The following is a 22,839-nucleotide window of genomic DNA, read 5'->3' as shown; positions in this document are numbered from 1 at the left end:
ACTTACTTTATATATCGGTTAATAGCCGTATAGTAATTTACTTTAATAATATTTTATATATTTATATATAATATATTAAAATTAAAATATTTTCCGATATTTTAAATATTTAAAATAAAATTATATTATATTTTCTTTATAGGATATATATTATATAGGTATTTATATATTTTTTAATAACTTCGCGATTTTAATATTAATAACCTTTTTATTTTTTTAATATTTTTCTTAGCTTTTATATATAAGTTTTATAGGTTATAATATATTTTATAAAATAATAAATCTATATTTACTATATTACTTTTCCGGTATTATTTATTTAATAAGTTTTTATATAAGATTATTATTTTTAATAATTTTTATAATAATTTCCGTAGTAATTTATATTAATTAATTTTATAATACTTATATTTAAAGATTTTTTTCTTCGTACTTTACTTTTAACCTTTCTATTACTTTCTATAACTCTTAAAACTTTATTTCCTTTTATTTAATATATTAATTAAAGTTTTTTTTTAATTTTATTATTTTACTTTATTAATACTTAATAATTATTATTTTTATAATTTTCGGTTTCTTTAATATAGTAATAGCCGCGATTTCTTTTTTTTAGCCGAATCGTTTAAATACTTAATAATCTTTTTTAAAATATTTTACTTTACTATAATTAAAATACTTAAAGTTATTTTTACTTTAGTTCCGGCCTTATAGCTTTTACTATTATATAATATCGATATTTATTAATCTTAAATATATAATACTAAAATAATTAATATTAAAATATTATTTTTATATTTATTATTAAAGCGGTTATTATTAAAGTATCTCTTATTACTATAGTAATCCCTATTACTACCCTTCTTCTCCGTACAACACTAAAACTACTAATCGTCGATCCGTATAGCTATAGTAATATACTTATCGATAGTATTAAGCCTCGACTTTTTATATAATTTATTTTTTACCTTTTCCTTAAAATTATTATAGAAAAGCTATATTAATTTTTTATCGTTAATAGTATTATATAGGTTATTAATTTTAAATAAAGTTATATAATTAACCGTTAAGCGTATTTAATATAAATTTATAAGCCTTTCCTATACGCGTTTTGCTTTATTATATTCTTTAAATACTTCTTTAAACTTAGTTTTAAAAATATAGTAATTTTCGAAGTATTTTATAATAATTTTTTTTTAATTAAACGGTTTTTCCTCGTAATAATTATCGAGGATAGGTTTGAATTACGCGAGAGTTTTATTTTTAAGTTTAATAGCCGCGAAAATAATTTTCGATTTTTCGTTAATAAATTAATTTAAATATTAACGAAAATAGGTTTTAAGTTAAATTAAAAATCCTTTAAACTTTACTTTTTTTTTTTATAACGTTCCGGTATTAAGAACTTAGGTATTACCTTAAGTAAAATTAATATAATAATAATTTACTCCCGAGTTTATTAAGTTTTATTTTTAAGTTTTTTAAAAATATTATATTATTTATTTTATAATAAGTTAAGTATTAATAATAGTAGGTCCTTTATTATTTAGGTTAGGCGGGACGCTTTTTATTTAAACGTTTTAAGTCCGGTTATAATAATAAAAAACGTTTTTTAATTTATCCGTAATAAAGTTAAAGTAAGTATATAACGTATAACGAACCTTTATTTAAAACCTTTAAAAGGGATACCGGTTAAAGGCTACTTTTAAATAATCCTGGTTCGGTATAGCTAGATAGTATATAATAAAATATTTTAATATAAATATAAAATACCGTAAATATAATTTAAATTATATACTACGGAACTATCTATCTATATTAGCCAGTTCCTCCGTATATATAGACCTCGGGGCCCTGAGGTACTCGCCTTGCTATAGCCCCGATTACTCCTAGCACTTTGCATTCTGCGAAGTGCTTATCGTGCTATGCCTTCGATTACCCGTAGTATCTTGCATCCTGCAGACTGCTCAGGTCTCTTGGCGCCGTAGTACTTCTGGCCAGCCTTGATTGGCTGCCTCCTGGTTTCCTTAATGATTGGCTGGGGACGCCCCGCGCCCCACATACTGCGCGGCCTGCCGTTGGGTTAACTATGACAATATTATTTTATAATAAAATTTCTTTTAATAATAATAATAATGTTTTTGATATTATTAAGTTTCAAATTAAGTTTTTGAAATAATTAATATGATATAATTTAATAACCCTATTAATAATAATATTAATATAATGTTAAAATCATTATTTTGTTCTTTTAACTTTATAAAAAATAAAGAAATAAAGACTTAAACTTATTATATAAAAATATATTTATTAAATTAAAAATCATAAAACTAAAAAAGCTTTAATTAATTTATTTAATACTTTTTAAAATTAATAACACTTATTTTTATTATTCTTTAATATTAATACTAATTATAATATTAAATAAGAAATAATATTTTTATATAATAAAAATCATTCTTTATTAACTTCTTTATTAAAAAGTAATTAAAAATATAATGAGAATATATAAACAATTTAAACTTTTTATTTTGAAATAATAAAAATAAAAGGTTAAATATATATTGCTTAAGTTTTTTAAGTAATAATTTAAATTTTATTATTTTTTTAAACTAAAGTATTTATTTATAAATAATTCTTACTTCAATATTTATAAAATTTTAACTTCTCTATTTTATGTTAAATATTAATAATAATTAAAAATATAATAATAAAATAATATATTAATTAATATAATTTCTTTTAAACTTAAAAGTTTTAACTTTTATATATCACTAAGCTTTTATTTTTCATATTAATATAATAAATTTATTAACAATAAGTAAGAAAAATAAATATTATATATTATACTTTAAATATAATAATTGTATATAAAAATTAATAACTAGTTTTTAAAATATTAAAATACTTTAATGAATTATGAAATTAAAATAAAAAACCTGTAAGTCTTTATATAATTAATTGAAAAATATTTAATTTAATTAATAATTAAAATTATTAAATATATTAAATGTATTAATTATAAAAAGTTATTTAAATTATTTAATTATGAAGACTATTAAATATATTAAATAAAGTATAAAAATATTTTAAAATATATTAAAGAATGTAATTCTTTATATAAGTAATTAAGTTTATTTATTTATAATTTACTTTCAATAACTCTTTATTAGAACGACCTATTATTAATCGTAAACCCCTTATCTAAAACGCTTGTCACAACCTTCGATTATCCTGGTGCAGGTTGTAACACCATGCTAAAGAGAGCGGTCCACTATTTTCCCTTCCCTCCAGAGCAGATCGATGATGGAGAGGTAGTATGACGTCATCACTCTGTGTTGTCCGCCAGGTGTTTTGTTTTGGTCTTGACCAATTGAATGAAACGAGGTATCTTTAACTGCCATTTCCATTATCTTGCATTAGACACGAATGAGAAGAAGAGATGTGTTCGAGCTGATGCCTCCTGTTGCCTCTTGTCTGTCCGCATATCAGAGGCATATTTGCATCCGTGCGTGCTCGCCAGTCATGCATCGATGTTGACGCCCCATGAGGCAGGCAGTTTAAAAGGCGGATCTGATTGGAGACACCTGGCACTGGGAGAAGCATCATGTGGGGTGAAAGCCAATAGAAAACTGCAGAAAAAGAGGCATCTATGCATGCCAGGTATGCCTCCCAGAGGGTCGACACCTACCCAACTCCCAACGAAACTCGTCCCGCTTTTTGAATGAAGAGGGGTTGTCTAGGTACTTAAGTCCGCTCTTTGTCCGACCAAACTCTCAACTTAGGAGACAACACAGCTCGAGGTTTCGGATACATCATCAGCCCCTTGGGGTCTTGGAGGTCTGGCCTACTGGGCTTTGCTACGGTATGTGTTCAAGACCATGTCTGGTGTTGCATGGGTGGCCATAACTAATGGAGATCGTGTACAGGTCACTGTCAATTGATTTAATCCCGCGCCGGCGGGGACGCGCCGAGTCCCCGCGTTCAACAAATCTCGCACCAATGGTATAGTGATCAAGTTGCGGAGTTCTCTGAAGGCGAGGAGCGCAGTTGGGACGATGCCGGCTTATTCTTGTTTCCGGGACCCTTGGATATCCATGCGTCGTCTGACTTGCCTCCTCTCTCTGAAGATGTCTCCCATCCAGGTCGCTTTGTGGAGGGGGGGAACAGTAGTGGTGTTGGGTTGGATACATTGGGATTGGGAGTAGTGGGCAGCGGATGGGGAGTGGGTGGAAGCGGAGGGCCTCTCGACGTTCAGACGTGTTTTTTTACCTCGTTGGAGCCGCAGCCATTGGACATGGCATCTTGGAACTACTACAACGTATTGCCATGCCAGCCCTTGCAACCCTGGCATACAGTTGCTCTACAGACGATACCGTTTGCTGGGGGGCCAGCAGGCACGGCAGTGTTACAGACACCTGACTGGACGAGCCCGGGTGATGACAGTCTCGCCCTCGCCTTTCCTGAGATCTCGGAGCTAGATCTCTTGCTCGGCCAGGGGACCGAAGCCAGCAACAGCCAATCGATAGCAACGTCAGCTGGTGTCTCGGCCTCTGCCTCCCCGTCAACCGGGAGTTTTTCAGATGCGGGAAGCTTCGGGTCAATAACTCCGCCGAAGACTGTTCAGGGACACTCATATGGTGACAACGCCTCGGGATCGTCTAAGCGCAAATCCACCGCCAAACGACGCAAGGGATCCGACAGCAAGCCGTGGAAATGCCAAATTGACGGCTGTCATCGGCGGTTCAAGCTACGATCGAATCTTGAAAAGCATCTCGGGACGATCGAGCACGGTGGCAAGAAGACGATTTGGTGCACGTGGTGCGTCCAAGGCTTCACGAGGAAGTATAACTACCAACGGCATCTGAGGACGGCTCATGGAGGGGTTGATAGCGGGAGCGATAGATGGGGTCACGGAGGTGTAATAATAGAGGGGTCAAATGGAGCAATGAAGGGATGGACTTGGATATACATGGGTTACGCTGGGCACTGCTGGTGCTCGGCGGGAAGGGGGACAACCACGCGTTCTCGACTATGGCTCTCTGGAGGCATAAGCGAGCGCGAATGTTCCGGCACAAGCTGCGTCTCATTGCAAGCGGCGGTTGTCCCCTTGGTTAGGATTTCTTAACATTTCAGCCTTGGGGGCATATTCCATGTTCGACGTCGTGTTGTGGAGTGGTCCTGGGAAGCACCATTGCATCGAAACATGGCATGTGTCCCTCTATGCCGAAATGGAGGATGTCAGCATAGTGCCGGAACATTCGCGCAGACGAATGCTAGTTTCGACTGGAGGGAGCCGTAGTCGAGAACGCGGGTACTCTTGTGGGCCATCCTCCCCGCTGCTACCCTCCATTCAGACCATCTGTCCGCAGAACAGTTGGGGTAGCAGTACCTGTAGGGAGGTGGTTTGCACGAGTGCTTTTCAAGTTTAGTTTAGTCAGGTAATGTAATTGACTTGGATCAACGAAGATCTATCTTTGGTTGCCTACTAGAATGGGTTGTGACATGCCACACACTGGCAAAAGCTCAAGCGGCGAGTCGGCCCCAACACATTTGAAGCTTTGCGTTGAGATGCTAAAAGGTACCTAGCTGGAAACGCACTAGACCCGGTCCAGCGTCTACCGCGTGGTAGAACAGAGAGACACCCACCTTTGTAGCGATTGATACTAGCAAGCGGACCCTGCGGACATAGGTACGTTTGCAAATGCGATTAGCATGGATAAATAATCAAGACCCGCTCATTTCTAGTGTGATGTCGCCAGGAGATCCAGAAGCTACAATAGTTAAAGTCATTCCATTTCTGCCAAGTTTCACCTCAGCGATACAAGCCTCGAAAACTCCAACCCTATCCCCAGCCATGCCAGCGGTAAAATAACTATCAATAATTTAGATCTCCCAATCAACAAAACGAGATACACGAAAAAGCAGGATACACAAGTCAGGGCGAGAAGACAGGGTGAATGTCGCCAGAGCAGGTGCATGAGAATGCTCGCAACCACACTCGAAACCTGAAGCATAAAAGTGCAAGCCCATAGCCTGTTAACTTGAAGCCATCTCCAGATCCCCATTCTCAGGGTAATGATCACGTCGGTTTCAAACTCGGCACCAAATGATATCTGTCCTCCCTGGAGATGAGCCGTGACGTTGTCTTTGAGCTGTAGATGTGTAAGTCGGTTGACGGATCTTATCCCTGACTTTTTAAGTTGTTTTCGCAATTCGCGCGACATGTGCAATACACACTCCCATTCCTGTGGGACCTGGTCATATTGTGCCAGCGGCAAGTTGAATTGTGCTTTGAGCCAGAGGAGGTAGATTCCAGTTGACCAGAGCAGCAAAGAATTGATGACAATATATAGCTGAAGGTATGAAAATCCCCACTGGTATTTCTGCGTGTCGTTAGTTACTGCTCGTGAAGAAATACGAATATCACACATACATCGGAGATGGGTTGGCAGATGCCGTTTTCCAAGACGTAGTCCAGGGTAAAGATTCTATTGCCAGAGGCAAAGGTCGTCTTTGACTTGTTGCGGAACGGATATTCCTTTGTCAAAGGATCTTGCCAATCATAGCCATAAGCCACGGCTATGGCAGGTTCATCCATAGCATTGTCGGGTTCGGCCACAGCATTGCCAGCCATATCTGGATCATAGAAAGTTGAGATGCCAGTCAGGCGGGGAAGATAGAAGGCTGAGATGTTGAGGGCTGGTGTAGGTAGCTCATCCAAGTCTCCCCATTTGCTGCTGCCGTTGAAGCGACTGAAAAAGCCGTATTGGCGTACATCTATTCTCGCCCGAGTGAGTGCCAATGTACGTGCCATCACACTGTTCACAGAAGAGAAAATGAGGCTAGACTTACACTTCCAAACTTCAACCTGCAACTGGAACTTATCACCATGGAGGTTGTGAAGATCCCAAAATGGCATATGGTCGTATTGACTTATGAGAGGTCCTCCTTTTGGTGAATCATGGTGTGTTAGTCCATCAATCTTTAGCAGTACCAACATGAAGCGAGGCTTACCAAGTGTTTCCGGCGCCCGGTATGACATGATGTAATCTTTGGTCAAGCCGATCCTATCTCCATCATGAATCACATACTCGACTAAGGAAAAGGTTGAGTACTTGATGTAATCTTCCCGATTCGAGTTCTGTACGAACGCTTCAGTACTACCGGAGTATCCTGTCATGGCGCTTGCCATGGTTGGGAAAACCAGAATGAAGTTGAGCGTAAAGACCACGAATGCCATCACTGCTTTGGATCCTAAAATGTTTTGAGAGCTAAATTCGCGAGTCAAATGATAAATGGTGATCAACGAGGTCTCCTGTTTCACGAACGTCATGTAGTATGCCGAAATGGTTACCGGCCGCTTCTGAATCACGACCGCGATGTAATTGGCAAACGCCTTCCATGAAACCCAGGTGAGAAGGGCTTGTCCAGCTCGCCCGATGACCTAGAACACCTTCAGCCAAGTCTCGCGATATGTTGAAATGAAAGGAAGACTGACAAGATCCCAAGCCAAATCTATGGCCTTTACTTCCGCGAAGGACATCGGCCTCGCTTTTAACGTAACTTCAAAGAAACTTGCTCGTGACCACCAGGTATAATCATCAGAAAAGGGACTGAATGTCCCGTCTGGTTTGCATGCCGCTCCTGTTGCTGGTAATCCACCCCATACACCCAACAGGATGACGAGTGTAAATAACACAAAGAACCATATTCCCGCGAGGATCCAGAACCCGAGCTGAGTCCACTTGATCTTCTCTGGGTGATAATGATGCTGGGTTTCCACGTCCTGTCCAGACATGGTGTTCAGAACTATTCGAATGGTAATAAAATGTGCATCTTACATTGCGGAGGCTGGTACTTCCTAAGAAGAAAAGGGACCAGGAGAGTAACGGCTATTTGAATAGGTAGGATATCCTGAGCGTCCGGTATCTACATGTGGAGCAAGCCTGCAATCCAGACCCCATTTAATATATCTTTATGTCTCTGCCACCAACCAACGGCCTTATGCCGGTATCAGGATGCCTTCATTGGTTGTTTGGAGCGATATAGGGCTGGGATCCCGCGATCTACCTAGTGTGCTGACTCACTCCTTCAACTTTCTTAACCGATGTGCAACCTCTTCGGAACCGTGGGGGTTGATGTGTGACAGCTGATTCGCTGAATCGTTACTGCCCCTGGGTGGCGTTAAGTCCATCAGCCAGTTTGTGCAATCAACAACGTGGCGCAGGAGGTCCTTCCAAGAAGCCCTTCGAAGTTCAGGTTGCACACTAAAACATCCTTGAAAATGGTGGAAGTCTTTGTCCTTTACATATAAGCTTTCGCAATTTCACCCTGCCCACATCGGCTTGTGAGAGTCCACCAAACCAAAGATTTGTCTGGTACGGTAAGCTTATTCTGCCCTCCTCGCCGCAGCCACGCGCTCTTACCGATGGTACCTAAGAGAGGAGAAAGGAAGAGCGAGACAGAATAAAAAGGACATGGCCACGATGGGATTTGGATGGCTGGCGAGCGATAGCTCTCCCCGAGACGGATATTACCAGTTCCATTTCCTGGGTTTTCTTTCGCATTCTTGAACCCGACGCAAGGATGAAAACACAGGAAATCATCAACTTCCTCGCGGGAACGTACTCCCTCCTCAACAATACGCAGTAAGCACCTCCCCAGCCAACGTCATGTCCCATAGTAAGCAACACAGCATTGACCAACCGATCCAGATGGCGAAACGGCACCCAAGTCCCCGACCCCTGGGGCACAACCCCAGCCGGCTTGCTGACATACACGCGCTACGGGTACATGTCTGCGGTGATGAACTCGATGGAGCCGGAGAAGCGGCCGCCTAACTTGACCTGGCCGCCAGGTGAGCAGGGGAGCGTTGAGGATTGGGCGTTGATCGCTAAGAGCTCGCTGTCGTATTCGGGGCCGTTTGGTCTTAACACGTCGGTTCCGTTGACGAAGTTTAGTGGACAGGTGTTGCATGGTCCGGTGGTGACGGGGAGTATGCCGAGTATGGTGGGAGTGGTTCAGAGGAGGAATTATACGGTTGTGGAGCGGGATGGGGAGGTGTACTTGTCGATTGCTGTTATCACGACGCAGGTGGGTGCGAGGTCGGAGATTTGGTGGAGGAGGGTGGCGAAGGGGTAGGCTACCTATGTGGTATTTGAAGATAGGTGCTATCGTTTTGGTGGGAAGTTATTTGACTCCTATGAAAAGGTGGTGGTCGGGGTGTGCATCTATGAGATTTTCCAGCGCTTTTGATTATCATTATCTAGATGCTTCGATCTGCTAATATATAAAATATCTGTCTTGAATGAAATGGCGATCTACACTGAGTCTCTCAATCAATACCAGCTGTGGCGTTTACTCTCTCTGCTGTGATACATTATGGCGGGAAGCTCCACTGGACCCGTGTTGGATCCGTTGCCGTGGTATGCTGGTAACTCCTGCGGGCCCCAGCCAGCGTGGCTGTAATGTGTCCAGGCTACTGTCTTATGATCTGGTGATTGTGTTTCAAGAGGCTTCGGGATAGGAGCCATGCCAACTTTGGGTGTCTTGGCGCTGTTGCGATTCCGTCTCAGCAACCAGACAATGACGATACCTGAGGCGCACAAGAGTAATCATTGGGCCAGAGATGGAAAGACCCATAAGTCCCATGTGACCAATCAGGAAGTGCTCAGTCTGATCAGTGGCCAAGACCACTGAGCACACTGAGCACATCGATCACGAAAAGTTACTCAGTCTGCTCAGCCGCCAAGACCACTGAGCACACTGAGCAAGGTATAAAGATACTTCAGAAACGTATGTAGATAGCTTTATATAAATAGAGGGGAGCGCCGGGCGCTCCCGTGTTGAGGAATCTGATTCCTCACGCAAGCAGCCAAGTTCATTTGTCTACAATCTACTCTCAGTAGCTCTTTGTTAGAACGACCTGTTGTTGACAGTGAACCCCTTGTCTGAGACGCTTGCCACAACCTTCGATCATCCTGTCACATTCACCTCTGGCGTACTGCTTTGCAGTCTGTATCCACCCCGGTGCAGGTTGTAACACAATGGCTGTGATGCACCAGGTGGCTCTCCTTCGTGCAGAGATCACTTCACCCGCAAGGCCAATGAGACACTAAGCAAGCGCCGGAGAGCCAAAAACACGCGCAAGGCTTGAGGGTCACTTGCTGTACAAGAGGCACAGGATCTATTGGATCAGAAGACCGTGGATGGGGAGGGAGTGCAAGAAACGCAGCCGGATAGTAGTAATGCAGGGGTGTCACGACGATGTGTAGTATCCAGTGGGTCGAAGCCGCTGAGCAGACTGAGCAACTTTTCGTGATCGATGTGCTCAGTGTGCTCAGTGGTCTTGGCCACTGATCAGACTGAGCACTTCCTGATTGGTCACATGGGACTTATGGGTCTTTCCATCTCTGGCCCAATGATTGGCTGAGGTGTCCCAGCACCTCGGGAACCATCCATTTGAGACCAATACGGACTGCCCCAAAACATTTGTCGGGTGTGACTATACAGGTATTCTATTCCTGACCACCAACCGGATTGGCGACTTTGACGAAGCCTTCGGGTCTAGAATCCATATAAGTCTACACTACCCGCAGCTGGACCTTTCGTCAACGCTCAAGATATTTGAGCTGAACCTGGATCTGATCCGGGATCGGTTCAAAAGCAGAAACCGAGATCTCAGCATTGACACAAGGGCCATATTGGAGTATGCAGCTGGGTACTGGACGAACAACGAACACATGCGCTGGAATGGCAGGCAAATTCGGAACGCCTGCAATACCGCACTTGCGCTGGCTGAGTTCTCAGCCCAAGGGGGTGATCATACCATAGTGGTGGACGCTAACGCCAAAATTTCCCTGAAGCTTGAGCACTTGGAAACTGTATCCAAGGCTTACCTCGGCTTTATCACGTACCTGGAGGATGTTTTCGACAAATATGCCGACAGAAGGGCAAAACAGATGATGATTCGAGCACGGGAGCATAAGAAGTCGATGGAAAAGGGAGGCGGGCAGCGTTAGCCATCGTTTTCAGGTGGGCTGGGCCAGACCCCAATCATGCCCACTCACACCACGGCACAAGGCCTCTGGCCCCCCATGCCACAACCGCCACAGAATCCTAGTCCGACGATTTCAAGCCAGTCACCTGGCTACCCGGCAGCCTCGAGCCAGATACCTTTGTTTCAGAGTTACCCCAACCATATGATGACCGGTCAACAGTCATCGCAACCTCTGCCTGGGCAGCCATATCCTCACTACACCCTCACAAGTGCTTACCCGCAGGGTGTTCAGACCGGCAGCACCGCCTATCAGCAACCTCATCAGGCTTCAACTATGGCTGGCCCCTCCCAAACACAAACACAAGCCTCTATGCAGCCGCCTCCGGGCTGGCAAGCTACCGCTTATTCCCACGGATCGATGCCAACCGGCCAGCCTGGCCAAGTGGTTGCTGGACCTCATCAGCCTGTTGTGCCAGTGATGGAGCCACAACAAACACAGCCCTGAGCAGCGTTGCGGTGCTCCTGTCGGTATCAACATGGCCTTACACGCTAATTCTTGAAAGCGTCAAGAGAGGAGGTTTCCGTATATACCTCTATCTATTTAGCTGGATGTAAATCCCACGAGCGCACGCGACATGGTAATGTTGTGCAAGATTTATCTCTTTATCAAATAGCTATTTCGCGGTAGGCAGATGAGATTACTCCAATGACAGTACCAGTGTGCTTTTGCTGATCTAAAGCAAAATGTCTTTTACCAGTTCCGGGTTCGAGATGTTTCCAAGTCTTTTCTATCATGGTCTCGGGACTAAAGCTAACCTCAAGTTGAGGTAGCCCTACGAATATCAGCCCTCATGCCCTATTTTAGCTGTAATTACATGCTGTTAACATAAGGTACGAGGCCTTCGGAAACAAGGCAAAACCTCTGGATCCGCTACTGAAATCTCAATGCCGAAGCACTGAGCGTTACACGATTGAAGGAGCACTCATGAGCCGCACGCCGCTTCCGGTAGCCGCGAATGCTTCAGCATCTCGGCGAACATCCGTCCAGAAAACAGCACAGATGCTACCGATTGGAGCGCTTCATGGGCAATCCTTATCTGCTTTATGCACCCCCACATTGCAGCGTAACATTGTCGTTGCAACGACTCCCTGCCCGACTTTCTCTCTCAAACTTGGCCTGACCTTAGCAAGCTCCGGGCTTAAGTAATTACCTTTGATCTTGATATCTTGCTTCATCCATCACGGCGGACGAGCCGGCAATGTTCCGTTCAAAATTCAGGTTCAAGCGAAAAGGCCATGGCACGTACAGAGGCGGAGGGGGAGGGTGCAGATAAAAGGAAGAGACCGCCAGCATGTCTGGTCTTGACGAGTTCCCACTCTTCTTCGGCACATCAACCCCGTTCCCTCCAGTCAACATGATCACCCTCGGCACCCTCACCCTCGCCCTCCTCACGCCGTCCAGGCGGTCGAGGCCCAGTCCTCGGCTGCGGCAAGGCGCCCCCGTCCCGGGCACCAAGTCCATGACCGTCAACGGCAGGCAGAGACAGTACATCCTCCAGCTGCCCAACAACTACGACCGCAACAAGCAGCACCGCGTCGTCATTGGCTACCATTGGCGTGATGGCTCCATGAACGATGTTGCCAGCGGTGGCTTCTACGGCCTCCGTCAGCTGGCCGGTGACAGCACCATCTTTGTCGCCCCAACGGCTTGAACGCCGGCTGGCCAACAACGGTGGCGAGGACATCACCTTCACCGACCAGATCGTTGCCATGCTCAAGAACGACCTCTGCGTGAACGAGGGCGAGTTCTTCGCCACCGGCTGGAGCTACGGCGGTGCCATGAGCCACAGCGCAGCCTGCTCTCGTCCCGGTACGTACATACCTACCTTACCCTATCCCGGTCTGACAAAAACGCCATAGCCCAAGATTCCAGTCCTGCTAACTTTGATTCCTCTACCAGACGTCTTCAAGGCCGTAGCCGTCATCGCCGGCGCCCAGCTATCCGCGCAGCGGCGGCAACTCCCCTGTCGCCTACCCGGCATGCACGGCGCCGCCGACAACGTCCTTCCATCTCAATGGGCCGTCAGCTCCGCGACAAGTGGCTTCCAGACCAACGGCTGCACCTCCAAGAACGCCCCTGCCTTCCGTCGCCAGCAGAACCACATCAAAGAAATGGTGTCCGCGACGGCAACCTTCAGTATCGCCAGATCGAATCGCCGAGGTGGCATTCCTGCTCTGGCACCACGAGATATGTCGGGCAGTCAAACACAAAGCTCAAGACAAAGTTCCAACCCCGTTAAGCGACCGCTTCACCCACCATGACTCCGGCAACATTGTTGTTTGGCCACGGCATTCCCGAGAGGACAGTTGAGACACGATCTGCGTTGCTGATATAGTCCATTAGATAAAACAGTGAAACACAGAGAGTCATCCACGGCGAACATGTGTGTCACATACCTGTGTAAGGTGTTGTGAGAAAAGAGAGGTTACCTAGGTGGTCTCCTTGCGCAGCTTGCGTCAAGTTCTGCAGAGAGGAGTCAAGGACGTAAATCTTTTCAAAACAAAAGATAGAGTCAGGGGACGGGTAGGGGAGGGTCTGTTGTATGCCCATTGTTAAGCCCATTTTTCCGTCCCTAACTTTGTATTGATAAGCGGATGCAGTCTTTCGTTGCTTGATGGGAAAACGTCTTTTGCCACTGATTCGATCTGACAGTTGTTGACCAAAAAGCCACATTGTCAATGCGTCAAAAATCTGTAGACCCAATGTGCCGTGGATGACCCGCCAATCCGCACCTCAATTGGGGTGGGCTGTATACAGGGGAATGGACCAACAGCGTCTTCCCAAAGCACAGTAGTACAATAAGTAAACCCTTGTCCTACTGGTGATGTGTCTGTTTTGGGTCTTCTGATTCCTGCTTGAAGGACGGAAGCTGAAGTTGAGTGCCGCTTGACAGGCTACAGAATATTAGCAGAGTCTGGCACAACCTCGATCAAGCTATCCCGTCGAAGAGATATTGAAAGGTGCTGCCGTCGAATCTGAAGCGGAAAAAAGGTCGTTCAGTGACAAGAGAGCTCACCTTGTGCTTCCATGCAACGAGGCGGGCTGAATCACGATCCGGCGAATCCTTTCGGTTACAGACCTGACTGTGAGACGCAAGGCCTGCATTCTTCTTTTGACCAGCCAGCCACAGGTTTTGTGAAATCCAATGATTCGATGTCCGGATGGGGATTGCCATCAAGTGTCTAACTCACCAAAGTCATGTTGGAGCTTGGTGGTAGTGAACGGCAGGTACGTCTCAGGCACTTGTCAAGCGAGGCGAAGGCTAGTCTAGACCTAACGAAGAACGCTTACATGGAGAGAGGAAATGCGTCACATAGATGTCTATAAAGACCCCCTTCCCGCAGCGCCAGACCCGGGCGTCCATCAGACCCCAGAAGACATAATAAGCCCTTTCCCCCGTTTCGACCTTTGTACCGCAGAAGAATATATACACTTGCCTATCATGTCAACTCGTTACATCGCCGAGGTCGACCAGTCCAGGAGGACTGCGACAAGCTGCGCGTGAATGAGTACTTTCTTCAGGTTGCCAAAGCTGTTGCAAACTGGAGGCAAGTTCTAGTTCAATGTGGTGTATGCTTCCAGGATCCTGCCTCCCTTACATGAACGTTCAGTGGACTACGACATACGGACTCAACTGGGCCACCGAGATACCCTCCCTGGCTCGGCCGTCACATACACCGGCAGTTGGCAGAAGTGTGACCTGGGCGCTTCTTACACCCTGGACCAGAACGGTGATTGGTCCGCCAAGCAGGACAATCCCAATGCGAAGTCCGACTCTCTGAACGTCGCTTCCAATGACTACGCAGTTGCGGTTCATATCATTGTTATGTACAAGACCCTCTTCCAAAAGAAGTGGACTCCGGTAGGTTTTCTGTTTTGCCCTTCTTGTGTTTCCACTTCAATCTTTGCTGACAATTAATCGAAAGATCTGGGTTGGCAAGAACAAGCTGCTGAAGGGCTCCACGGAGAATACCAGCCCATTGAGACTGTCAACATTTGGTATCAGCAAGGGGGACAGACCGCGACCATGATTTCCAACCAGGCCACATCGGTTCAGCCATACGAAATGCCGGCTGCGCGCCCAGTCTACTTCATCATATGATGCGAGCAAAGGGGAATGGCGTACCCTCAGGATCAGCCCCTTCGAGTTTCCTTGAGTACTTACCTTGCCTGAGTACGTGTGTGGCGTTTGTGGGGATCTCGGAAGATACAGGGTGAAGCAATGAAGAAGAGCAAAGGAGAGAACTGGTTGGCGGTACAAATATACGACTCGGTTTTGAAAATAGGAACAATCGATAGATGCCAGCACTTGTGGTAATGAGAATAAAGTCGCATTGATCCATGTCTGATAGGAAGTTCCAGCTGAATTATGCTGTTTACTGAACAGATATACCTACCTCGTAGTGACTTGAGTGCACGTTAATACTTTGCAGTGTCATCATGTGTCGCCTTGCGGGCCCCCTGAAACATTCAGCCGTTCGAGACATGCCCAGTCAGCCACTGACAAGGCCCTACTTTCGTATCGCCAGACACGCACCAATCACCTTGCTTCCCGGAGCCAAGAAGTGAGTTGACCTTTGGTAACAACTGGCATTCAAGGAACCTGTAATGAAGCCATGGTGTTGCGCAGTCCGCAGCTCAGTTTGGATTCTGCCCTCGACTTTATTGGAGCGAGCTGGACATGGAACACATCATGGACACGTTGACTCCACTCTCACATCTTGGAGTAAGAATCGTTGGGTGGGAAAACATGATTATGTCAGTTCGAAGGAAAGGGGTATCTACCATGAAATCAAAATCTCCTCAAAAAAAGAAGCATTAATAGTTTGACGTTCCAATGATCCGCTAAATCAGGAGAAGACGCACAAAGTTTAAATAGCCCTGATGCCACCATCCGCGGTACCCTCGTCCGTGTCTTGTCGCCGTGGAGAAGCAGCTGTTTGTTGCTGACCTGGACTCATCCTCGACCCAATGACCACAGTGTTAGAACCCAGCCCAGATCCAAGTACTGCATTTGGATTGCCTAACACCGGCTTCCGAGTAGCAGCTGTCGTCCCGCTGTTCATCGAATGCCCATCGCTGACACTTGAAGAAGGAGGGGCCAGGATAAGGTGGCAAAGGTGTATCATCGTGTTCCACCTGCTCTCTCGCCCGAGCCCCCCAGTACCACCACCGCTACCGCTTCCGTTCCCGCCTCCGTTCCCTCCTCCATCTATCCCCATCTCAATACGTTCGCCTCCACTAACCGGCTTTCTAGGCCCCAGCCAACGCTCAGGATACTTAAGCCGAAACCCCCACTGAAGCCACAGCTTCATCTTCAACCAAAATGACATCTCCTTCCACTGCCTCCTCAGTTCCTCCTGGTCCTCAGGATCCCTGCCGACTTCGTATCTGGTGACAAAGATCATGAGCAACGTGGCGACGAACCACCAGCACACCGTCCCGCACCGAAGAGCCCACTGGCCCAGCATCAACCTCCTGAACCAAAAAGATTCTCGATAAAACCTAGAACAAAGAGGGTCCCGACGATGGCAAGGATAACGGCGGGCCCTTCTGGGATCTTGCTGCAGCGTCCGAAAGCCTGGTGCGGACAATTCTCGATCCGGTGATCCTCTTCGCCCGGGAGGGAACATCGTTCAAGGTAGTAGTCCATCGAAACCCGCTCTCTCAGCATCTGGATTGGTGCTGGCGCGACGTCGGTTGCTTTGACGTGCAGCGTCGCAGATGTGTAGTAGGAGAGGTCTCGGTGACTGTCACATAGCTGCCGGCAGTAGTCCAAGTAACAATAGTTCTTGTGGACGTGATAACCTCCGTTTTTCAAGGGTGGCCTTTGAACTTAGAAGAGGTGTGAGGTCTGGCGGAAGATATTGCAGATACTCGAGATTGACCTTTGTGGTATATGATTGCGAGGGGGTCGGGCAGGGGGTCGGGACGGTAAATGTCAAGTCGACAAGCCACTTGGTGGTGTGCCCGTACGAGTAAGTGTAATGGTAGTCGCCGGCGTCTGCCTGCAGCTCGGAGCGGGGGAGCGCGCCGGCGGGGTAGTAATACTCGATTACCTCCAGATCCCAGCCGTCGTAGGTGTTTTTCGAGGTTGTTATCGGTGTTGCGTCGGGTGGCTGGGTTGTATGTGTGGCCAGGAAAGGATCTCCAAGTCGCGTTGTGGTGCATGGTTGATTCGTTGCGCCAGACTGGTCGCAACCAGAAGGGAAGGCAACTGGGTTTAAGACATATATTTTTGTAACAGTCCAGAACCTCGCCGCTGCTATCGGATACAGGATGGCTGTCGCCGCCAACCGGACAAGCAGGTGTATTCGTGCCATAGTGAAAAGCCGCTCGTTGAAGCACTGACCCCAGGAGTGAAAGGGTCACGACGATTGCAGTCGAGTGTGGCCTTCTGGCGCATTTTAAGACGAACACCTGAACTGTTCTTGGGCAAGACAACCCAACCAACCAACAAGTCAGCTCAGCCTTCTTATTGGACCTTGGCAAGGATTATGCAGACAAGCTTCAAGGGTTGGTTCTTGGCACCAAGCTTGGTGTGCATGGCAGGAGAAGCGAGATGAGGGAGCCAATTTGACACTATCAGCGTGTCACCTATTTTACATGGAGATGCGATAGTAGTGGCCGTAGTCAAATGAGAACGCATGTGCTGCCAAGCTAGGCTTGCCAGACCAGGTTAGAGCATTGAGCCTTTCTGTCCGGGTTCGCTCTCCATCCAATGAACAAACTGAGTATTCCCTACACGGTTCTTGTGCTTCCATAGCGAATAGGTATGCTGGCGGCCTGGCGCTGCGCCACGGATAAAGCTCACTTCAACCCTAACCCTCATTGTGAGAATCACCCTGAACCCCTGAACCCCTGAATAAGGACAATAAGAATGAGCTTGCAAACAAAGAAAAGACAATGTTCACTGTATTCTCCGACACTATGTTCTATCAAACTAGCATCGAATCTTCCTATCCAATCAACGGCTTACTCTTCTTCGGCAACGTCACCCTGAACACCAAGGCCTGCTGGTCCAAGCTGCACCCACTCGCGTCCTTGTATGGGATTTTGCCATTATTGACGAATCCTGATATCTGTCAGTATTTCGTTCAGAATTGTTAATTCAAGGCAAATACGTACCATTCTAAGTAATGAAGTCATTATTAGAGATAGTAATTAAGAAGTACTCGTCCTTCTTACTATCGTCCACTGGAACGAGCACCAGACTCTCCTATTTTTCGTTTAGCAGACTGGTTGTGGGCAACGCTAGAGGTCCGTTCCTTAGACTAAACTTATTACGTTAATTATTAAGGTTAAAGTTAATCTATAGGCACAGAGTTGCAGGTATTATCTCTAGCTTTAAGATTCCATTTGCTTTTAACTCGTTAGTATTTAGTAGCCTATCTTAGAAATTAAACTATAAACCTAAACTCGCAATCGAGTTATTAAACCTATTATACCTTACCCCCCTTATATCCGTCGCCCTCCCAATATTAACTACATCCATATACCTATACACACTCGTCGGGCTATTAATGTAAGTACTAATATCGCTATCCCTCGGTAGGACAAGCAGCTGCTTCTTACTAATATACTTAATCTCGCTCTACGCCGCCACCCTCGCCCTCCCTTGCCTATTAATAAATATAGGCGAAGGTATAACCTACTCCCCGGAGTACTTTACTTTCTTCTCCCTTTGCTTTTCTCTTACTAATATTATACCTTAATAACCTCGTATACCTCCTTATAGTAGATTCCCACCACCTCCAACCTCCCCCGCGCTCTGCAACATAACCCACAGCTCCTTCCCATCAGAACTGGCAGTCAACCCCTCAAATCCCTGGTTATTTGACCTCCCCTGGCTCGGGTTAGCAGGAACAGGTCGTTTCCCAGAATCAAAATAGGGAGGTTGTCGCTGCTGAAATTGGGGTCCCATTCCTTAACGGTAGCAAAGTATCTGGTGGTGCAATGGCAGAAAGGAGCTTTCCGCTCGGGGAGAAGAGGTAAATATACGGACCGTACTGTCGCTTATCCAAAATGCCCCATCATCGTTCAGGACCAACCCTTCCGCATCAACAGCGATACGTTTGCCTCCAGGACCAGACCCACCGAAGCCATCGCCGGGGTAGGTGGATGCGGGAAGGGTGGGAAGCCGGGGAGGGTAATGATAATGTTAGATCGAGGCCGGTCAGGGGTTTACCGCTCAGGGAGGTGAGGAGGATGGTAGATTTGTATTTAAAAAGGAGGTTAGATGGGAGGGGAGGGATTAAGATAATGCCGGGGCAGAGGTGAATGTTACGTCAAATGTGTGAACGCGAGGATAGTGTTTTGGGTGCCTTGGGTGTTCCAGCCTCGGTCTGGGAGGCCGTAGAGGGTGCCGGTGTAGTATGTTTGTTTGTTTTGCCACCGGCAGATCGCTTTTTTCCAGTTGGTGATCGCGGTTGAGGAGCCGATGCTGATGGTGTCGCCGAATTTATCTCTTGTGTCAGAGGGATGGAACCGAAGCCAGCGAGTTCGTTGTAGGTGTAGGTTTGCCTTGACATGTTGTTGTGGGAGACAGGAGGAGGAGATGGCTGGGGTGTGAGCGCCGTGCTCGCCCACACGACGATGACGCCTAATCTGCGCAGGAGGGCCATGACTCTGGCGGAAAACGTGCAGTTGGTAGTGAGAGTGAGGAAGTCTGCTGTTCTCATGGAGGGCATATTCGACTTATGTGCTCAGTCGGGCACGTGGGCACCTTCCAGTTCATGCATAATAGATGCAAGCTAAGAAACTAGAACGAGGGAGAAAGTGGTTGACTGTAACGCTGGAGTGTGTCTCTTACCCAGGTGCGTGTTGGAATTGAGATAGGTAGTGAGCGGGAGGAAAAGGTGCGGGGGATCGTCAGAACATGTGGGTGTTTTCGCCTTTAGTAATTGGACGGTGGCGACAACATGATAATGCCAAACCATGTGACATTTGTTGACGACATACATAACTGCATCAGACCAACGGACCTTGAGGGGCATGTTTTGACCATCATGAATGAATATTGGTGTTACTTCGCGGTACTCCTTACCCAGTCCTGGTTGCCTGCCCTCGCTCTGGCATTGTAGGCCCTGCCCTCCTCATCGAGCCCGTGGAGATCATGAAGATACTCCTTGAACTGCCTTGTCATGTCGCACACCTGCTCAAAGTCTTTCTGGTCCAGGGTTGGCCTTCATGCTTGGACTTGTCACCTTCTCTGTAGGAAACGGAATTCCGCCAGGCCACTGCCGTTTGAAAAGCTGTTCATTGAAAGTCTTGTTAGCACCTGTCGATGACGTTGCCAGTGAACTGGATCAACCGGACTTACCATTCCGGATTTCACGGCCATTCCATTCGAGCTTTTTAATGATATCATCCTCCAAAACGTACTGTTTGGCACGCCCAGTGATGATGAAATCCTGACGCTCGTCGGTGAGTTTGTCGAAGAACTGTGTCCAGATTTGGTGGCGGTTGTCTTCGCTGAGAGGATCATACTTGATGACAACGTGAATTCTGGAAACGAAGGCATCATCAAAATGCCCTACACGATTGGTGGTCAAGAACAAGATGCCCCTGTAGTATTCGATGCAACGGAGGAAGACTTTTCGAGAATTCTGTTAGCTTTATCATCGATAAAATGCCATCAAAGCATGATGCATTGTGAAATAAAATTGCAAATGGAGCATACCCGACACAAGACTATTGCGTTTCAGATACTAACAACGCGTCGTCGAGATAAACGTCGGTCTTCGTCAATCAGCATACGACAGCCCCCATTTTCAGCAAGTCTGAACCACTTTGAGAGCTGCTGCTCCATTCTGATTTCCTGTTGATGCCGATATCGCCACAGGTGAGCGAGCAGTGGACGATTCGCGTATTCGGCAATACATTCTGCGGTCTGATACAAATATTACTGCTGTTATTCGTGAGCTCGGAAATAACTGAGGCCCAACTTACATATGTCTTCCCAACGCCGGGGCCACCATGAAGTAGGAATATCTGACCTCCCCTTGTTTTCGATGAAGTCGGCGCCAGACGTAGCTAAACTGTCTTTTGGGTCGGTAAATTCTCTGAACCAGGCCTTGATCATCATCTGTTTCCGGGGAGCTGGCATCACCAATGTATCAATAGCACCCGGTTGATATTCGGCTCGAAGCAGCGGCCACGTCAAAAGCCTCTGAGTGATTGATACATGTTAATGAGATACAAGAGCTTCAGCACACACCACGTACCCCAGGTTCTGGACTTCAAACGATACCGTACAGAGCGGAGTCGCAGAGCAAGTATCTGTGGTTGGGATCGTGATCTCCAGGGTCCGAGATTGAGATCCCACGCGGTGGGATCCAACAAGTCATAGGACGTATAAGGAAAGCCTGGCGGAGGATGGGGTCTTCTCCTCTGTAACTGTTTTAAGCTACGTTGTATACATTCTGTCAACGTTGAACCAGAAAGGTACCTAGTAGCAGGTACCTATGTAGGGTAGTAATGCAATTACCTTCACACAGCCACACATAGCCAAGTTCTGTCCAATGTCAAAAGCAGGTTGCAATCTCCGGTGCCGCCCCAGGCCATTATTGAGTGTATTACCGCAGAGTCTATGTAGACCCTGCCATCAAGCTAGATAGTTTGCGATTAATTAAATTAGCATTGATCTAACGAGGCCAGGAAGAAGGAAGTCAATAAGTCACATACCGGCCCTTGTCTTGTAACTTTCGTGAAGCCCTCGCATGAACGGATCCATGGGCGGGGAATCCACGGTTTTAAGGTGGTGGTGGCGGCGGTAACTGTTCGCGATTCGGGCCCTTTGAGGGATTTGGGCCGTGATCCTCCTCATCCTGAGGCTGTCTCTGGCTTGGCGAGCCTTTATCGAACAGCTCACCCGGTAACGTACTTGTTTCCCAAGCAAAAGGTTAAAATTATTTTTTTACCATTCTCCTAACCGCCTTTTGTTTTCCCCGCCGTCGCTCTTATCGAAATATTCGCACGGAAAGACCTTCATGATGTGATTGCGCGCTCCCCGCCAAATGGAGGAAGAACCACCCCGTTGAGCTTCGGCCAACAAACCGCCCGTCATATGTTAGCGACCACAACCTGATTTTGTGTATGGCGTGAGTCGTTGTTTCGGGTCGGAAAGAATAGCGTATCAGACACCACCGATTGGACCACATGAGCCGCAAGGTTACCTCGAAATTCCATGTAAACAGTGGTGCCGGGCTTGAACAAGAGCCACAGCATCCGAAGTTGCAAAGATTTCGCTGGTGCAGGCTGCGTTCAGCTGGTATCCTGTCCTGTAAACGTTGGCGTGGAGATAGTCGAGGAGCAATCCAAGATGCTCTCCTGCCTGGCGTTCAAGTCCTCATCATCATCCGCCCCAGGTTCTGACGCGACTTCCGGAATGGAATTCGGCGCTTGCTTCAGCCGCCCATGTACCCTTACGAAGGCCTTCCTCGAGCTCAAATGATGACCGATGACCGCGTAAGGCTCATCATCCAACTCCAAAGACCTGCCTTCTTCAAGATCGAGTTGGGGGTAGTAACGCACTACCATTCGGAGCTTTTAGAGAGCCTGCGACCCAATCCATACCTCCTTTTGCTGCGTGCACGTTCACTGTGACGTCGGGATCTTCCATGATGCGAGACATCTGTTACGCCCTGAGGTCGTCTGAGTACGTAACGAAAGACCTCAAGGCATGGGGAGGTCTTCAGCACAAAGTTACCACGCCAAGACTGAGGCTTTGTACTTCAAGAATTCTGCCGGGCGACCCGGAGGTCAACGTCGTCGGCCAGGA

At 46.4% G+C, this 22,839-nt stretch overlaps 8 protein-coding genes across 8 annotated transcripts; 3 read left to right on the top strand and 5 right to left on the bottom strand.

Annotated features, from left to right (window-relative positions):
- Positions 1–8,583: 8,583 nt before the first annotated feature.
- Positions 8,584–9,138, top strand: QC761_0024630 (uncharacterized protein; the record flags this gene model as incomplete). The annotated part of the gene is made up of 2 exons (XM_062872131.1): positions 8,584–8,645; positions 8,712–9,138. 2 exons carry the CDS (start codon positions 8,584–8,586, stop codon positions 9,136–9,138), a joined length of 489 nt encoding a protein of 162 aa, XP_062735962.1.
- A 3,210-nt stretch (positions 9,139–12,348) lies between these two features.
- Positions 12,349–13,318, top strand: QC761_0024620 (uncharacterized protein; the record flags this gene model as incomplete). Its single annotated transcript, XM_062872130.1, is given in 3 exon segments — positions 12,349–12,673; positions 12,681–12,866; positions 12,957–13,318. Coding segments are annotated over 3 exon segments (873 nt in total).
- Positions 13,319–14,499: 1,181 nt separating this feature from the next.
- QC761_0024610 (uncharacterized protein) lies at positions 14,500–15,159 on the top strand (the record flags this gene model as incomplete). The annotated part of the gene is made up of 3 exons (XM_062872129.1): positions 14,500–14,558; positions 14,640–14,919; positions 15,034–15,159. 3 exons carry the CDS (start codon positions 14,500–14,502, stop codon positions 15,157–15,159), a joined length of 465 nt encoding a protein of 154 aa, XP_062735960.1.
- Positions 15,160–15,928: 769 nt separating this feature from the next.
- QC761_0024600 (uncharacterized protein) lies at positions 15,929–17,380 on the bottom strand (the record flags this gene model as incomplete). The annotated part of the gene is made up of 3 exons (XM_062872128.1): positions 15,929–16,516; positions 16,570–16,807; positions 16,866–17,380. The coding sequence occupies 3 exons, from the start codon at positions 17,378–17,380 to the stop codon at positions 15,929–15,931; spliced, it is 1,341 nt and encodes a 446-aa protein (XP_062735959.1).
- Positions 17,381–18,016: 636 nt separating this feature from the next.
- QC761_0024590 (uncharacterized protein) lies at positions 18,017–18,857 on the bottom strand (the record flags this gene model as incomplete). Its single annotated transcript, XM_062872127.1, has 4 exons — positions 18,017–18,132; positions 18,256–18,331; positions 18,511–18,651; positions 18,768–18,857. The coding sequence occupies 4 exons, from the start codon at positions 18,855–18,857 to the stop codon at positions 18,017–18,019; spliced, it is 423 nt and encodes a 140-aa protein (XP_062735958.1).
- Positions 18,858–19,340: 483 nt separating this feature from the next.
- On the bottom strand, positions 19,341–20,053 carry QC761_0024580 (uncharacterized protein; the record flags this gene model as incomplete). The annotated part of the gene is made up of 2 exons (XM_062872126.1): positions 19,341–19,728; positions 20,019–20,053. The coding sequence occupies 2 exons, from the start codon at positions 20,051–20,053 to the stop codon at positions 19,341–19,343; spliced, it is 423 nt and encodes a 140-aa protein (XP_062735957.1).
- A 29-nt stretch (positions 20,054–20,082) lies between these two features.
- QC761_0024570 (uncharacterized protein) lies at positions 20,083–21,885 on the bottom strand (the record flags this gene model as incomplete). The annotated part of the gene is given in 8 exon segments (XM_062872125.1): positions 20,083–20,194; positions 20,212–20,311; positions 20,380–20,652; positions 20,769–20,942; positions 21,024–21,228; positions 21,315–21,455; positions 21,555–21,646; positions 21,744–21,885. The coding sequence occupies 8 exon segments, from the start codon at positions 21,883–21,885 to the stop codon at positions 20,083–20,085; spliced, it is 1,239 nt and encodes a 412-aa protein (XP_062735956.1).
- Positions 21,886–22,018: 133 nt separating this feature from the next.
- QC761_0024560 (uncharacterized protein) lies at positions 22,019–22,692 on the bottom strand (the record flags this gene model as incomplete). Its single annotated transcript, XM_062872124.1, is given in 3 exon segments — positions 22,019–22,334; positions 22,348–22,591; positions 22,596–22,692. Coding segments are annotated over 3 exon segments (657 nt in total).
- Positions 22,693–22,839: the final 147 nt, after the last annotated feature.

Source organism: Podospora bellae-mahoneyi, assembly GCF_035222275.1.
Source record: "Podospora bellae-mahoneyi strain CBS 112042 chromosome 1 map unlocalized CBS112042p_1.2, whole genome shotgun sequence".
NCBI classification, from domain to species: domain Eukaryota; kingdom Fungi; phylum Ascomycota; class Sordariomycetes; order Sordariales; family Podosporaceae; genus Podospora; species Podospora bellae-mahoneyi.
Note: the sequence above shows the minus strand (reverse complement) of the source record. Positions and strands in the feature narration are given on the sequence as shown.